At 40.6% G+C, this 18,815-nt stretch overlaps 1 protein-coding gene across 1 annotated transcript; it reads left to right on the plus strand.

Annotated features, from left to right (window-relative positions):
- The first annotated feature begins 6 nt into the window (after nt 1–6).
- On the plus strand, nt 7–7,117 carry ISCA1 (iron-sulfur cluster assembly 1). The gene is made up of 4 exons (XM_042033622.1): nt 7–178; nt 2,302–2,355; nt 4,067–4,172; nt 4,643–7,117. Exons 1-4 carry the CDS (start codon nt 98–100, stop codon nt 4,789–4,791), a joined length of 390 nt encoding a protein of 129 aa, XP_041889556.1. The 5' UTR covers nt 7–97; the 3' UTR covers nt 4,792–7,117.
- The last annotated feature ends 11,698 nt before the right edge of the window (nt 7,118–18,815 follow it).

Here is an 18,815-nt window from a genome sequence, read left to right on the forward strand (position 1 = left end):
GGGGGCGGAGGCGGCGCAGCCCGTCCCCGCCCGCGGCCCGTGCGCGGTGGCGTCACGGCGTGCGGGTGGCGCTGCCCATGGCCGAGGGCGCCGGGCCATGGCCTCGTCCGTGGTGCGCGCCACGGTGCGCGCCGTCAGCAAGCGCAGGATCCAGGCGACCCGTGCCGCCCTTACGCTGGTCAGTGCCGCGGGTGGGCAGCGAGCGGGACCCGGGGGCCCGCGGCACCTCACGGGTGCGGGAGCTGCGCCACGGGCCCCCTCTGGCCCGGGCAGTGAGTCGGCCCCTGGCGACAGCGGGGGGGGCACGGGGACGAGGACGGGGACGGACCGCTCCGCCGGGCTGTGCCCGCTCGGCCGGCGTCGGTAACCCCAGCGGGTCGGCTGCGGCGGCCGGGCTGCAGAGGGATCTGCTTGCCCCTGCCGAGTTGAGAGACGGAGGGAGCTCCTGCTCCTCGCCAGTCCCGCTGGGAGGAGGCCCCGCGCTGCGCCGCTCCGTCTGCGGAACCGTGGAGTTCCGGGGCAGCACCGGTGAGGCCCCTGCGAGCGCGGGGCCTTGTGGCATAGACACCCCCAAAAAGAGTATTTAATTTAATTTTTTTTTAAAAGGGAAATGTGTTAGCTACGGAGGCTGACGCGTAGGTTGTTTCCAAGAAGGCTTTACATCCTGTTGTTAATAATAAAGGACGTGTATTCTGTACCAGCGCCGTACTGGAGAGGCCAAACTTGAAAACATGGTGTTCGGTCATAGGTTGGACTCGATGATATCAGAGGTCTTTTCCAGTCTCTGAGAGAGATCACTGCAGAAAAAAGTGCAGTCAGTTGTTCCGTGGAGGAACAGGGGCAGATCGAGTGCACACAGTTCAGTCGTTTGTCAGAGTAGGTAATTCCTGCTCAGTGGGTCTCTAACAACACGACTGGTAGCAGTAATTCGAAAGGGTTGTCTACTGCAAGTCTACTTGCGGTTTGCTTTGTGTGTTTAAGCCGGCTTATAGTAAGAACTTCACATAACTAATGCATTTCTTGGTGTCTTAGAAATTTGTAGGCATGTAATGGAAATTTTGACATTTGCGTTGTGTTCTTGCATTTCTGCATCAACTAGACCTGCGTGAATGGTGAATTTTATCTGGTGTAAAGTCACAGGTTCCCTTTAGGTTAACAGGGAGAGAGAAGTAGACCATGAGCCCTCTATATCTAACTGATTTTTCTCTGCAATGTGTGTGTAAAAAAATTTCCACAAGAACAGAGCTACTTGATTGAATTATGGTAGTTATTTTGGGGGGAAAAAACCCAAAGAAACAACATGGATCTTGACAGGCTTGAGAGGTGGGCTGATACAAACATCATGAAGTTCAGCAAAGTGAAGTGCAAGGTCCTGCACCTTGGGTTGGGGCAATCCCAGGCACACCAACAGGTTAGGTGGAGAATGGATTGAAAGCAGCCCTATCGAGAAGGATTTGGGTCTGATGGTTGCTGAGAGGCTGGACATGACCCAGCCATGGGCACTCACAGCCCACAAAGCCAAATGTGTCCTGGGCTGCATCCAAAGCAGTGTGGGCAGCAGGGGAGGGAGGGGATTCTGCCCCTCTGCTCTGCCCTGGTGAGACCCCACCTGGAACACTGCATCCAGCTCTGGGGCCTCCAACATAAGGATGTGGAGCAAGTCCACAGGAGGCCGCAAAGTTGATAAGAGGACTGCAGCCACCTCCCTTACAAACACAGGTTGAGAAGGTTGGGGCTGTCCAGCTTGAAGAAGAGAAAGTTGTCTGGAGACCTCATGGCAACCTTCCAGTATTTGAAGGGGGCCCACAGGGAAGCTGGAGACAGACTCTTCATCAGGAACTGTAGTGATAAAACAAGGGGGAAATTTAGACAGGTATTAGGAAGAAATTCATTAACTGTGAGGGAGGTGGGGCACTGGAACGGCTTACCCAGGGAAGTTCTGGATGTGTTCAGGGCCAGTTTGGATAAGGCCTTTACAAACCTGTCCCTGCCATGGCAGGGGTGTTGGAACTAGATGATCCTTAAGGTTCTCTTCCAACCCAAACCGTTCTGATATGCTGATTCTAACAGCCAAACCCCCCAGTATTAAGGATTAAGGATTGAATTCTTGAGGTATCTGTTTGCTGGCAGTGTGGGTGAGGAGAGGAGTGAAGAGGTGTTGTTTTCTGTATCAATTAGGTTGAGCAGACATCTGTTTTACAGCAGTGTGTATCTTACATGCCTCAACTTTAATACATGCAAATACTCATTGCAAATAAACAAAAACATATTAAAACTTATATGTGTGCTTCTGTCTTTCAGACCCCTTCTGCTGTCCAAAAAATAAAAGAGCTTCTGAAAGATAAACCTGACCATGTAAGTATAATATAATAGTAAGTGTGTAGGGTGTGCAAAAGTATTAGCACAACTCATGATTGCAAAGCATTTCTGGTTAACTTAGAAGTTTGAAATGAGCACTGAAGTGTTTGTTAGAGATGTTGACATCTTTTTTTGGTGGGGAATGCATTAGCTTATTTGTATATCCAGCTTTGTTTTGTTACGAAATGAAATGCAGCAAACAACTGACTGTAATGACATTTCACTGTACTGTTACTGCTGAGATTAATAAAGCTGGAAAAATTTTAAGCTTCAAGTATTTTTGAGATACATTTTAGTGGAACCCTTTAGTATGGCATAGTGTTGACTTCTGATAGGGAGAGAGCTCTTCAGCTGTTGATATTAAGACGTTATTATTTAAGTTCTTGTAGGAATTCTCATTGTGAAGTATGCAGTAATAAAGTTATATTCATATGCATTGGAGAACTTCTAATTCTGAGGAAACTTGCCAGGCAGTCTGTTTTTTTAACTAATCAGTGTTTCACCAAATAATGAGTTTGTCATCTTTTCTTCCTGGGGGAAAGACACACAGAGGCTTCTTTTATAACCGTTGTAAAAGCAAACATTAGCTTTTTTTTAACAAGTGAGTATTATTTCAAGAAGAACATTTCTTTTATTAACAAGCCCATTGTTTCTTTTTCTTCCTGCACATCTGCAACTAACTAGACTTACTTGTGCTAATGTTTTAAACCATCCTAAGGAAGCCCTGGGCCTACAATTGATACAGTCAGTCATTTCCTGGCTGTAGATGGTGTTTGCATTTTCCAGCCCATTATTTGTAGCAGTTCCTGTAGAGAAATGTATTACCCTTAAAGGGTCAGATGGAGTTTGTCTTGAGATCCCATTTGATGACAACTGTTGCATTTTGATACATTTTTATCACAATATACGGACATCGATAATAAAATTGCCTCTTAGTTATGAAGCACTGGTTTGTGGAAGGTGATACTTCTTAAAGATTGTTACACACAAATAGTTTTCTACTTTGTTAAAACTTTTTCTCAGTTTTTTTCCTTACATGGATGCTCTTTTTGTCAGACTTGTTCAACGCTGTGAATGTTACAAACATTGACTAAGTTGGCTTTTAAGGCCAGTTAAAACAGTACACATACAGACATATTTGATTTAGGGAGGGGTTTGCTTTTTGAGTGAGACTGGCAATAAAGGTAGTGAAAAATCAAAGTATGTTTTTCCGAACTTTGGTTTAAAGTAAGTTTTCTGATGGTGTCATTACAACAGTTCTAATCCAGTAACTGCCCTTGTTTTGGCCTCACAGCTTCATAATTATGTTACTGTCTGTAATCTTGTTATAGTACCTGAATTAGCATCTGAGTAAACTGTAGTTTGAAGTCACAAAAGTATCTGCCTTTGAAATTTGACCTTTTTGAGACCAGGTTCCTACAAGAGTCCCAATGGTTCATTACTTCAAAACTTTAACATACTGTAGGGCGTGATCTGCAGCAGCAAGCACCAGATGGTTTTTTTTACCGTGGCTGTCAAATTTATAAAAGAAAAAAGAAAAAGTTATCTCTTAATCTGTTAAAGTAATTCACTTTTGCATTTAGGCAGTGGAGAAAAATAAATGTCAGCATTTCGTTGTTCTGCATACTTTTTAACTTGCTATTCTGAATAGGTTTTAAAAAGGAAGTCATGCATGTGGTGGTGTTTTTTGTTGTTTATTGGTTTTTAGGTAGGTGTGAAAGTAGGTGTTCGTACAAGGGGATGCAATGGACTTTCTTACACATTAGAATATACAAAATCGAAAGGAGACTCTGATGAAGAAGTAGTTCAAGATGGTGAGTTTCTGGTGCAGCAGCACAAGCTTCTCGGGTGGTGGGGATGAAACCTGGTCATTTTGAGAGAAGAAATCTGTGTTGTCAAAGTTTTGTGCATCTTGTTGGATTCACAGACTTTAAGAAAGGTATGAAATGGGTTACTGTCTGTAATGCATGGGAATTGCGTACTGAAGCTGAGATTCGGTGCCATGTTCTACAGCTTATTTTCCTCAGCATCATTTTTTTTTGTCCCCATTCAAAATTACAGACATTCATGTGCACACCCAAGTAACAGTTCCAGACTTTTGCCAGACTTCTATAGGCAGATTGAAAACAGTGATGAAAGTGCCCCACATTAGGCCAGGGAAACCAAGTTGTACTGGTAGTCTTCATATTTAGCTTCCTCTTTTTTTTTTACTGGTCAAAAGAGAATTTCAAAGTGAATGATGGTTTTCCTGTATGTAATTTCTGCTTTTTCTCTTGTTTTCAAGGCGTTAGAGTGTTTATTGAAAAGAAGGCACAGCTGACACTTCTAGGAACTGAAATGGACTATGTAGAAGACAAACTGTCCAGTGAATTTGTCTTCAATAATCCAAACATCAAAGGAACGTGTGGCTGTGGAGAAAGCTTTAACATCTGAAATCTCAGGACTACTTCTTTGACTTTGAGCAGCCCAAAACACTTACTATTATGACTCTGAGAAGCAAATGCATTTTCTTCAGGTTTGTAGGCTGCGTAAAGTGGGGATACTATTAAGAAAAATAAATTTAAATATTTGAAAATGTAAGCTGTGTGTTAAATTCCACCACTGATGTAGTTACGCTGTAATTTGTGATGAGTTGGGATCTAAAAGGTAAGAACAGTAAGTGCTGCAGTAACATCACTGTACTTCCACTTGCCAAGGAAATAAAATCTCACTGTTCTTCCTCTGTCATTTTCTTTGTCAATCCTACTCATACTTCCCCATTCAAAACCCATTTGAAAGAATATATTGTGTTCTGCTTTGATTTGGGGAAAACAAACAAACCAATGAACAAAAAATCTCAACCATTTCTGTGTGAGTATTTATAAGGATTTATATATACAAGCACACAGTCCTTGCTTATTTTGTAGTTTTCCAGTGCTTTCATCTTTTTACAAGTGCATTTTCTGGTGGTTTATTTTCCCTTAAATTCAGGGAAATAAAAATGTTGTTCATGTATTAATATAGTGGTAGACTATGGTAGCACTGGTATAGAAATGCTTCAAAGAGGGCTAGCCTAATTTTAATTATTTTCCTTTCTTTGTTGAAGGCACAGTCCCTGCTGTACTTGGTCATTTTCAAAACATGAAGTATCTGGCACTGGAGGGCTAAAAAGTGATACACAGGCCTTGTTTTTCACATTTCAGTTTCTTTTCTTGCCTCAATTAATTTGCAAAGTTGGTAAAACTGCCTCCACTTTCTCATTCCCCATGTTCACAGAATGTGCTCTGTTTGCACCAAAATCTATGAACACTTCTATTGAGAGACAAATGTCAGATTTCTCATTACTTTTTTTTTTTTTTGGTAATCATGCATGCTACTAATTTTGTTAAGTGTTTGAACTCTTTTTCATAACTCTTTAGGTAGTAGAATTTTTTCACCAAAGTTTATGGTCACTTGTGTTTAACTCCTGTCTTGAGGTTAACTTGATAATAGGAGAAGAAGCATTTTTAATTAGAAAAAACCCCTTAGTATTTCATATTACTTTTAAATTAACAGAGACAGTAATTAAAATACTGTAAGAGGCCGTTTTTTCTTTGGAATTTACTTAATCAGAAATTTGGTTTTGTAATCAAGTGTGTTTCAAGTTTATACAGTCTTCAGCAGTTATTCACTGGTGCTGAGACAGAAGCATAAATATCTCTCTAGACCTTCCCAACACCTGGTATGAGAAAGAAGCTGTTCTGCCCTTTTAACTCCTGATTGTCTGGAGATTACATGGTGCAGCTCAGGTGCTCACTTGTGCAGAAAATAAGATATCTGCCTGAGCAACAAATTTGAACAGCTGGTGAAAATGGTGCAAATAAAAAGTAGGGGACACAAGGAATCTTGCAGGTGTTGAGATGGAAGTGATCTAAGAGCATTAGGTCTGCTTGTTGAAAATCCAGAGGTCATCTTGAGGCGGACAGTTGTACCCACATGCCTGTCACCAACTGCTGGAGGTGCCGGATTGCACCTACATTTTGGTTCTTCCCTCTGCACCTTTTGCCAGGGCAGATGGAAGAATAAAAATGAAAAAACAAAATTAGGCTTCATCTGCTTTATGTAGTGCACAGGAACAGAAGGTCAGAATTACTAACAGTCTAACAGTAAATACTTGAATTTTGGTTGTATGTCACCTTTTGATGTAAAGACACTATTTCCTTCAACAGTCAGCTGTTGCACACAGTTACTTTACATAGTGATTCAGGAATTAGTGGTAATACACTGGTGAAGTGCTTCTATAGTGATATAACACTTTTCAGGCTTGCCAAACAAAAACATGGAGTTCATGTGACATAGTTGCATTACATCTAAAACTCCAAGCTAAGGGCATTTCTTCAGATTGCATTTCTCTGCTTCTTGCGAGAGAGAAGACTTTGAATGTGGTAACACTGGTGGTTGCTAAGAGTGCTGGTGCTTACTCGTTTAACTTGTTTTGCAGTGGAGGGGATTGGTATGAAATTTATTTTAGACCTGTGGCATGTACAGCAATCATTTTGTGTGTTTTGTGTGTATGCCTTGAATGAAAGTTTGCACTTTTGTACCCCCATGAAGTAATCATCTTAAGTTGTCACCTTACTAAGATAACTAATGCACAATGTGTTAAACTTCTGCTAAAGTGCTATTTACAGTTGCATACAAGCTGTATAGTTTTGTTGACTGGTCCACTATAATTTTGTGCAACAATATATGTAGAGTCCTCAATTATAATAATAAATATAGCCTGTTGGTAACCATGAAATATTCCTATCTTGAATGATTTTTTAAAGTAATAAAAAAGCACTGGGGGAGAGAACAGGTTTGTGTGCTGGGATTACAAAGTAGTAACAATGCTGTTGTTACCTGACTTAATATTTCCCCAAAATATTAAATATTTCCAGATATTAACAGCATTGAAATGGCATAGAAACATGGCAAAAAAAAAAAAATAGTAAACTGTGTACATAAGATATTTACACATACTGGAGGACTGTGCTGTTAATGCATAGCCTTCTGTTAAAATTCATGACACACTATTCTCAGGGTAAAAATTCTAGGAGACAAGATAAATATATTTTGAAGGCTTTTACATACCAAAAATCATTGTGGTATGTTTCAATGCAGGATAATGATTTTGATCAAAGTAACTGCTGATTTAAAATCTGTTTTTTTAAACTGGTTAGGCATTTCCAGGATGAGTCAAAGGGAATTCTTCACCATTCCACTTCAGTGCTTTATCATGGCATTAATGCCCTATGGTATACTATGTCCATGACACATTTGAGGTTTTCTCTTAGATACAGTCTGTCCACCTCTATAAAGATTCCTTTTCCTGTTAGGTGAAGATTCTGAACAATAGAAGATGAAGTAATGAATTCTAGAAAAATGTAAAGGTCGTTGATACATTTGCATATTCATGATGTTAGAGAGAGAGAGACAAATCTTTCATACAGTCAGGAGCCTGGAAAGGCTTTCTGTTGGAGATCTTACAGAAGTTGACAAAAATGCTTGCTCGACCAGGTCAGTATCCCTGTTCCACCCAGTTTTATAGCTCTTTTTGGACGGCTCAGGGAGAAGATTTTATTTAGGAAAACATTGAATAGCTCAATATGCAAGTCAACTGGACAACAGGTGATGGGACAAAATAAATAGGAACTACAAAATAAAAAATTAAGATTCAGAAACTGAATTTTTCATGCAAAAGAAACTTTTTTTTTTAAACTTAATTTCTATATGCTGAAGGTTGATTCCATTGATTTTGTTGATTTTTTTGTTGTTGTTTTGATTTTTTTTAATTACTGTAGTTATTATTCTCCCTGTTTATTTAAATCAGCACCTTCACTATACCAGCTATACCATTATTATACTACTGGCTGCCTGACTGTTCATGACACAAATTTTTTATGATGCTAGAATTTTGCAGTTTCTTCTTACAGAAGAATTTCGTAGTTGTAGATGTGGCAGAGTGTGCATCTCTGTCTTCAGCTCAAAAGAACCCTCAAAAGAGTACTTAAATTTAAAATGAAAGAATACTTGGAAATTACTTTTTCTCATAACCAATACAGCTTTGTGTCTGTAAAGTGATCTGCCAAACAGTGAGCATTTTGGGCTGCCGTGCACTTTGCTGCTGCTTTTAACACCTAAGAGATATCCTGCTTCAACATGGTGAGGAAAATGTACTTAGGGCAATTCCACATGCATTTGGGCTTGAACAGCATTTGAATAGCAATTTTTGTATGCGATATCTGGCACTTTTCTTAAAGAGAAGTACAGCAAGGGAAGATTAACCACTCCATTTTAGCAGGGTCTTCACCCTCACGTTTTATGCTCCCTTTCAGTGGGCTGTGCCTCAGTCTGTGCATGCCTTAGCGGGCAGCAGTGCGCCCCAAGCTCCTCACACAAGAACCCAGCGGTCCCAGACCGTGTCTGTCTAGGGACAGGGTCCAACCCCACACAGACTGAACTCCAAGGGCTAGTTCGTGGGAACAGATACCTGCTGACACTGGGTGGCAGCAAGTTTCCAGTCCACACGTTTCAAAAGGCAGATCTCTTTCCTCATGCTCATGTTCCAAGTTTCCTACTGGATTTCCTAAATACCAGAGCACTTTTGCCAATAGTGGTGAAAAGCATTGTTCAGCTCTGCTGCTTGTCTTTCTTGCAGTCTGTTCTGTGCTTTGTATCTGTCCCTGACACCTGGCAAATGATCACAGAAATCCAAATGGCCAAATCATTTCCAAGATCCTGATGGAAAGAGAAGCAGAGGAGCTTTCTGACCAGCTTTAGCTTTTGAAGCGTTGGGTTTTTTCAACATTCCTCCTCATCTTCACAACTTCCTAGTAAGAGATAGGATGGCATTTGGCTGGCACTGGATTCTGGACATAAACTAAGGGATATACACACTATTAACAGCTTCCTTAAGTTCACCTTCTTCCTCTTAGTGATCTGTTTTATATATGTACCATAACAGTATTCCAGAAAAATTACATTTTTAAACTACTTTTGTACAATTCTATTAAGGCATAATGCAGAAAATTAGAGATTTTTTTTCACAGACCAGTTGACATCTGCACTCTGTTATAAACATTATAAAAGATATGCATAATATTATGTATCAGTTCAAAGGAAATGTACTCATCATTATTGTGGCCTATTTGGGAACATGGTTCTTTGTCTCTTGTGTGATCATGCTTTTAGCTTCATACCCAGCCTGTGATTATTTTTTATACTGTGTTTAGATTGCAAGATTTTTTTGTTCCAAATGTAATTTGTTTGCATTGTATGACGATCAGTTGCTACCGAACTGCAATTTTTATCAAAATTTGTAGTCTTCAAAAAGTTTAAGCAACAACAACAGAAAAATTCAGTTATCCATGTAATATATTTTTACAGTCCTGCACCATCAATGTGAAGATTTTACAGTATGCTTTTCAAAAATTGTTGTCATACCTCACAAACACTAAAAATTAGCAGCAAGGTACCCATGTTTTCTGGAGCAAGCACACATCTCTCTTCTGTACTGTACAGTTAGCAACAAGATCTAACAATTGGGATGCTACAGCATGTAACAAACACAGCTTGCTTTCTAATGAGCCTATTATTACCAATTGTTCACAAATAGATGCTGAAAAGCAAAATGCTAAATCAACAAGAACAGGAATGAGAATCCCACACAGTTTCGTATCTGAAGATGTCAAACAATTCTCTAATTCAAAGTAAAAAATACCTGTTGCTGGAGGGCACAGGGAAGTTGGTCTGCAAGCCATTGCAAAAACTTATACTTCCTTATGTGTTATTGCCAGTTTCTTTGATACAAGTATTTCAGGGGGAGAGAGGGGAAAGAAATGTTATGCAAAATACAACACTTTAGGAAAGAGAAAAGACTCCAGTCAACATTCAAGACTTCCTCCATGTCTACATTACACAATTCTGATGCTGAGCAGTCAGTACTGATAACTATTTATGGATCTCTCAGAGTACTACAAATGGGATTATTCAGAAACCACAGAACAAAAATTAAAAGAAGGAAAAGTCTGAATTCCAAGTGCCAACTCGTGGATATAGGAATTCAGACATTAGTCTCTGAAATAATTTGTAAGTAATAGAAGCATGACTATCTGGGATATGAAAAAGGATAGTTTTCAAAGGAGAAGTAGGCAAAGAATCTGCTGCATTTATTACACAAAACATGATTTTTTCCACAAAATCATGACAGGAAATATTAAAAACATATATAAGCCCTACAGGCATTTGGGAGCACTTTCAGGTCCATGTGCATAGAAGTAGTCGATTCTTACAAGCTTGTTAGTTGCTCCTAACATTGAATTCAGTGGAAAACTTGTCTTGGATTTTGATGGGATCTGGATTCACGTATACAGTTTTCTCCTCTCAAATTAACAACATAGTACACCTGCTCTGAAATGTATTAAGAGGCTGTTTTTATGAATCTGCTATAGCTAATGGCTTGGATATACTGTGGCCACTCTGTGCAGAGAGATTACCATACCAGCGCATCTTTAGTCCCAATTGAAAAACAAAGGGAGAATCTGTGCCAAAGCAATACTTCCCATATTTCTTCCCTCCTCCCCACCTTCATTACTACAAAGTACTTTAGGTTACATATGCATTTTTCATCTATTACCCTGTGTGTGTGTGTGCGTGTGTGCATGCACATCTAAGCAAAACCCCATGGCTCTGAGTGGCCTTTCTGCATAGCTTGGGAAAAACTAAACCAATTGCTTTAACTCTTGGCATCTCACATATAGCATCAAGTCTTCAAGAAATGATTTGTCAGAGGCTGTATATTTTCCACTGTTGCAATACTTTTGGGTAGGTGAGTCATCACCTGAAGACTGCCATAGCATACACTCCTTACATGCTTGCATGTCAGCTCCCTCAAGGAGCTGAGAACTGTTCAGGCAGCTGGTTTCAATTGGTTCTCACACTGTCTCTGCCTAGACATTCCTCAGAGGCCAACAGGGACAAAATCAATACCTAGATGACAAAGGAGGTTTTAACACGGGGACAGACTGAAACGAGCTGAAATAAGATCTGTTTTTTGCTTCAAATAGCAGATGTAACATAGGCAGCATCAGTTCAAACCTGTCTTCTTGGATCTACCAGCAAACCCACGCTTCTAAGAGTGTGCAGTTGTCAAGTGTTGACATCTAGCCACTGGCTTTGTGACTGAGACTGGCAAGATGAGTGCCAAACAGTAATTATATATGAATTATTTTACCTCATGACTTTATAATCAGTCAAAATCACTCTATTCACCCCTGTGAGAGTAGAAGTAGACCTATTTTTCCTTTTTTCTTCTTTGTTTTTTCCCTTGTTTTTTTCCTTCTAAGAAATAACAGCAACAAACAATGTAGGCATTTGTCAAGTGTAGATATCTCACTGAAAGTGTTGGGTACTGAGCACCAGTTTAAATTACAACATGCAGAGGTGAGTGTTCTGGCTTGTTACAATGTACTCCCACTTATTCTAGAGAAAATGTTGTATTATATGTATGCGTTAACATAATACATATCTTTTTGCCCATGTCAGAAATGCCTATGTGATCTTCCACAATCTGAGGAGATTTCAATGGAACGGTGAAGATAAAAGAGACATTTCAAAAAATTTTGAGAGAAACAATTTACAGACCTTTCAAGATACTAGAAGGAACAACTCAGAAGGCATGCTATGTTGTCCCTTTGATTTTTGAGTATTCAATAATTTTTTCTGTTTATCTTTCATATCCTGGTCTGCATCATGAATTTGAATGGAAATTACTGCAGTTCAGCAGAGAAAGCAAATAAAGTTGACGTGCTGTAGGCAATTTAAAAAGTTACTATTATTTTTAATTATTCTTCAGACTGCAATACTAGCTGGAAATTGAGTTTGGAGCATGACTTTCTCATGCTGTACCAACACAGCAGAACAATATGACTCTCACAAGTGTTTTAGTGTTCCTCAGATGTGGAGCAGCTGGAGGGAAGCATAAACCTTCAGAAAAACAATGTGCTTATATTTTTTTGTCTCTGCAGGAACATGGTGTGTATGAAATGTAGTTTGTATTTCTCTGTTCAATGTAATTCCTAGCCTAGAGAGACTAGCTCAGTTAACTGCTATCTGAGATATCCCTGGGTCAGATGTGGTCCTGAGAGTAGGCATGTTCTACATTAACCATCCCACTTAACTTACCAGGTTGTCCCCTGCCCAGGCTAAGGAACTGAAGTCTGTCCTTCCTTCTCTCTCATCCTTTCATTTCTCTCTCTTCTTGTTTTTGTATATTCATCTCTCTCTATGTATTTATCCACTGTCTTCTACCCTCTTTCCAGGCAACACCTTAATATTTTTTCGATCACTTTTCCTGTCAGTCTACTCTTACTGGTCATGAAGGAGTCCTTGCGTCCAATGCCCAGGAACAGCCCTTTTCTTTTATTCAGGAATAGATATCCCAGTTGTATTCCTCCTTTCTCTTCAATTCTCCTTTAACCCATCAGACTTTCCTGTTTTATGACAGAATTCCCTCAGTCCCAATGACAAAGGAGATCTTTCTGCCTGGTCCACAATGTGTCTCCAAGTATTAGCAACACCTTTGGTTGGCCTGGTTACCTCAGCTAATCAATTTGTACAATGCTGTTGCCTCAGCAGAGATTCTCTCCTTGCTAGGTACCCGGAAACAACTACAGCCAGCTGGGAGGTTGATCCATTGCTGGGAGCTTCCTGGTAACTGTGCTCTTCGTCTCTCTACACCATGCAAATAAATTATTCCTTGGACACATATATGACTGTTCAGCAGAGTGATGAAAACAGTTACTTCAGCAAGCATGGGTGTGGTCCTGCTGCACGCGATGGTGTTTATGGAGAAAAGAATGCGGAGCTGCCTTAGTTGCCACCACTAGCTGTTCTCTCAGAAATCCCAATGAGTGAGAGCTGTGTACTTCAGAGAAATACTCTAAAGGTATAAAGTGTTTTTCTCAGATGCATAAGCGGTATGATACAAAGCAGAGTGAAAACCTCAGTGGGTTTCTACTTTGTTCAATTTTAACTGTACCCCCACACAGAGACTGGCAGCTAGGTGATGAAGTATTGCTTTGTTGGTTTTTTGGTTTTGTTTTTTTTTTCTTTTTCATTTTAATGATCAGAGCTGAAACCCCTCAAAGTTAATGAAAGCCCCCAGACTTTGGTGAACTTTTTGATCAGGACCATAAAGTGTGAAATGGGTCCCTTCCGACCTAGGAAAGATAACTATTCAGTGAGTATTCTGGCCATTTTCTGATAATAGCTGTTCCTGATTTAGAGATAGTTTGGAAGGACACGTAGCTTGATTTCCCAGACATGTGCACTCCCCAGGCATGAGAAGGAGCTTCTTCCAAAAAAAAATGTACAGAAGAGTTCTAGCTGCAAGAGAATTATGTACATTTGCTGTAGAAAATATTTAGAAGGAGGTGTTTTATTGCTGCCCAAAGGCAAGGCTGTGCCTTAGCTCCTGCAGACTCCTGTCTCTCCCTGATACTGGTGTAACGCTGGAGAGTCCTTCCCTTGCAAAGTGATCTAAAGAATCATAAAGCAAAAAACCTCAGATTCCTTCTGTACATAAAGCCACACTCAAAACATGAATCTTACCTCTCTTTAGATGAGTTCATACTGTGGGAAACAAATATGTAACACAAATTAAGGCTTGTGTAGATCTTTGAGTAAGTGCTTATAACACGAAAGAAAACCAGTGCTTGTATTTCAGTGGTAGCATTGTAATACTTGATCACAGTATGTAATTTGTAGGAAAGATTTCCTAGTATAAAACAGAGACTGTGTCACTTCCAGGAGATCAGCTTAAGATGTCTTTATTAATTATGTTTGAAATTCACAGACAGGCTAAACCAAATAAAGTTGTTCAAGAGCCTTTGGAGAAGTTCCTGGAGGGAAAAAAAGGGAATTGGGAATGCACTCTAACCTGTGTTTTATATGAATTTATTTCATTGATGTAGTAGTTCTTACAGTAAACAATTTAATACAAATTATTCTAACATCTTTGCTGAAGCTGAGTAACTAAAAGTTTTGTAGGAGATACATAGTCTATTTTTTCAATTTTTCAGTATCTACTACACTTACTGAGGAACAATTGGAGCTATTACCCCTCACCTGTAGCTACCTTTGTTAAAAGATCTGAGACTTTACCTTTCAGTGATGGTTGTGATGTACAATGTTTAATTCTGAAGTGCTTTATTTCATACAGGGTGCTGGAGCTGGCTCAATGCACTCTGCCTGTCCACTGCAGGGGAAACCTTGCTGTCTAATGTGAGTCTCAATTCTGCTACACAGCAAGATGATTAAAAATTATATCTTAAACCCCCTCCCTCTCTTTCCTCTCTTCCCTCTCCTCCCACAAATACCTCTAGTCAAGTTTTCTTTAGCTTTCTGACATTTCAGACTTACAAGTGTGTATTCCTGTGAAACAAATAGAATCCATAAAAAAAAGGGTTCTGTCCTCTTATGGCTGGCTGCCACTATTTCTGATCCAACAATGCGGTCACACCAGTTTTATTTGCTCCGTGATCAGTTGTCCTGGGTTGCAGTGTATTCTATTACCATCCCCATCAGCTGTTGAAACCAGGTGGGGCAGTGTTTCCTTGCCTCCTCCCCCCAGACTATCTTTCTGTTAATGGCCCATCATTGTCCTGCCGCCTGACTCAGAGATAACTCCCTATGGACTATCTTCTGTTAATGAGCCTAATCAACACTTGGCCTCATGACTCATTACCCCATTGTGAGATGCTCCACCCAGAGGGAGGAACCAAGCATCCCATCGTGGATATAAGCTGGGACTCTAAACACCAGAGACAACCCTTCCCACTGGATTTCCAGAGGACAGGAGCTACACAGCCACCATTGGACTTTCTGAGGAAGAGCAGACTCTTTTACTACAGGATCACTGCTTCAGAGGACTGCAGCCACCATTCTACCAGACTGCTACCACCACCCTGCCTAACAGGGACTCAGGTTGTATCTTGACTCTGTTGGTTTGACAGTGTTTTCTTTTACCTTTTTTTCCCCTTTTCTTTAATTTCCATTAAATTGTTATTCTGACTTGGTGCCTCCCACTGGTTTGTTTTCAAACTAGTACATCAGCACTGTAACAGCTTGAGTTACTAGGAATGCCTGGGTTTCAGTGGGCTGTTTTTTCTCTCATCTGAAGGACAGCTTCACTGTGCAATTACCATGGAGTGAACAGACAACCAGGCTCTTTTGTGAATTATTTATGAAACACAAAGAATCAGGGACATTTCTTACATTGGAAGGAAGTGGTCCATCCCCACCAGGACTTTATAATCCTCGCTGACACCTTTCTTTATCATTGTGTTTTAAGAGTAAGGTGCAGCAGTGGTATGATGCAGGTTGAGTTTCACTCTGCACAGAGCAGAGCAATGAAGCTGTGAAGGGTCTGGAGCACCAGTCGGATGAGGAGCAGCTGAGGGAGGTTCTTTAGCCCGGAAAAAAGAAGGCTCGGGGGTGACTTTATGACTTTTTACAGCCACCTGAAAGGAGGATGTAGCCAAGTGGGGATTGGCCTCTTCTCCCAAGCAGCAAGTGACAGGACATGAGGAAATAGCCTCAAGCTGCACTGGGAGAGGTTCAGGCTGGACATCAGGAGGAATTTCTTCATGAATGAGATTGTTAAACATTGGAATGGACTGCCTAGGGACGTGGTGGAGCCACCATCTCTGGAGGTGTACGAGAAATGACTGGACACAGAACTTAGTGCCATGGTCTAGTTGACAAGATGTTGATCAGTCAAAGGTTGGGCTCAACAATCTCAGACGTCTTTTCCATCTTAAAAGATCCTGTGATTTTGTTATGTGGTGGAATAATTATTTGCCTAGTACAGATTTGCTACAATGTCTATCAAGTTACAGTACTCAACAATTTGTCCTAACATATAACATATTTCTACTTTTTGTTAGTTTGTGTGTCTGGTTCTAAGGCACGGCTTGGCTGTGGCAAAGCCTGACAGTGTTCCCTGACAGTACATTCATGAATGGATTTAGAAATCTGAGTGGGGGGTTCACTGGCTGTCCCCAAGCTCTCAAAAACAGACACTTGGTGACTCTAGCTGTGATCATAAAAAGGGCAGAGAAAGAGAAAGTTTCAAAGACTTTTACAAGGTAATATCGTGTTGTTGCTGTCGTTGTTTTCCCACCGTGCAAGTCAATATTCCTGTCCTGTTAGTTTTAGCTCATAGATGGGGTTGGGTCTTTTTCTGTGATGTAGCTTGATGTTTCTGTTTTGTTATGTGCATGGTGCACATACATGCACTGGACAGCTAGCTGCTTATAAAGATTAAAGCCATTGTAAGGAACAAATACATGCCTGGAAGCTTAAATATAGACACTGCTCTCCTGAGGTCACACAGATGAAGTAACACAGCTGGAAATAACATTCAAGAGCTATTGGCTTTAGTCTCCTTATTTGTGCCCTGTAAATAATGCATAGTTCCAAAGCAAATATAAATTCTCCTTCTCTTGCGTTCTTGATTGTTAAGTCCCTGTGCATTGCCAAAGCAGCATGAACAGAACTACATCTGAATGACTGTCAGAATTCACAGTTGTAAATTCTATGTAATGCAGGTGTAAGACCTTGACTGTAGTTTCCCAAGGCACTGCAGAGAATAGACTCAGAGGGTGCAGCCTGTTGAGTAAAAGCATGACGCAAAAGTCAAGAGTTGGAGGTGTGGCATAAACCACCGCAGATACACTGAGGTTTACAAAAGCACAACTGCTAGGCTGTGCTTCAAATTGCTTTGTGGGGTTGCCTTGTGTACCTAGAGGGGACATTTGCATGGAGACACCTCAAGACAGTCCGGATTCTCTTTTCCACCTGAAATGGCAATCTCTCAGAAAGCAGACATAGGAAAGTGTTACAGGTGTAGCTGGGAAATCTCTCTTTTCTTTAAAGTTTCGGAGATTTTTTTTCCTGACAAGGTGGTTGGCCTATAAGGGAAGATTTTGAATATTTTCTTCTTTCTGAGATGGCAGTGTAATATTAGCAGCATGAGGGGCACACAGATCATGCTCAGCAGTAAGACTGCAGGCTTGGAGTACTGCTGAGCAGCCACTGGGGAAAAAAAAAGTGAGAACCTGTTTGTGCTCTCCCTATGTCCTGGAGTATACTGGAACAGGCACAATTCTGTTGGCAGCAACAGCTTGGGAAATGGTTTGCAGGTCTGTAATTGCTTGTACAGGCAGCTAATACCAGGGTCTTAAAAATCAAATTCACACAATTAGGGAAGAGAAACAATCAAGGCAATTAGTTCCTGCTTTCTGCTCCTCAGGCAGCAGAAGAAACGGTCTGTACTAAGCTATGCTCCAGTAGATTGTCACATTCTTAGTTGAAGTATATTATTTCAAACACATTATTTTTAGAGCCTCCAAGTCTATAAAGGCCTTTGGATGTTGTACCAGAGCCAAGTCTGACTGCACTTCTAAAAGTGATATCCACAAAGAGCTATTCAGGGTAGTGCAGTGGGTGACATGCAGATCTAATGCAGCTCTAGTCTATTTTGGGCCAGCTGTGCTTTTCTGTGCTGCAGAGCTGCTAGCTCATGAAAGGTGCTTGTTTATTGCTGGACCTAAGGCAGACCATGGCTGTGCAGAGGACTGTGAATTTACTTCAGGAATTAGCCTTGGCATGCCATAAACAGGCAAAAGGTAACAGATCCTATACACAGTTATGTTTCAAAGATTGCACGGATTCCTCTTCCAAGATACAGCAGCAGGATTGCATCACTGTGCCATGGGTGATGCATTTATCACTGCTGCTCCAAATAGTCTTTTGCTGTCCATTTGCTACACAAATTCAATAATAGGATTAGCCCTGCTAGCATTACACTTTCCACTACTGTTACTGTCTGTATCATTAGTCCCCATGAAATAATTTAATCCTCTAAAGACATGATGGAACACAATATTAAACAGTACCTCTTCTCAAGGAAAACTGCAGTCACTGGTGAGAGAAGAAGACAGGTGCACATATATGTTAATTTCTGTCATCACAAGGCAGGTGGTAGAAGCAAGGGCAAGGGATTATCCATAATAAAGTCTATACCTTTCCAGCTTTCAGAAAACAACAAAGCAATCCAGACAGAACATTATTTAATGCAGAGGCTTTGATGGGATCTTGTCATGGAGGATGAATACTTGCACAACAGCTCTGCTGCCTGCCTCTACAGTATCAAGAGAAGAGGTTCAAAAAAGAGATCCAAAAAAGCATGAGGACCAAAAAGAACTTGGAGACAGCCAATTTGCACCAAATTATCCATGTACATAGAACCCCAAACTGTTGTTTTCACATGTTTTAAAAGCAAAGGATCCAAAATCATCTCTCAGGGTTCTAATACAAAATGTCAGTCTTTTAGAGGTATGAGTCACTTGGAAAGCAAAGTAGCATTAACATCCATTGTGCAGAGGTGGCAATGA

Source organism: Corvus kubaryi, unplaced genomic scaffold, assembly GCF_017639235.1.
Source record: "Corvus kubaryi isolate FWS band 111438036 unplaced genomic scaffold, C.kubaryi_AGA036_p1.0 37357, whole genome shotgun sequence".
NCBI classification, from domain to species: domain Eukaryota; kingdom Metazoa; phylum Chordata; class Aves; order Passeriformes; family Corvidae; genus Corvus; species Corvus kubaryi.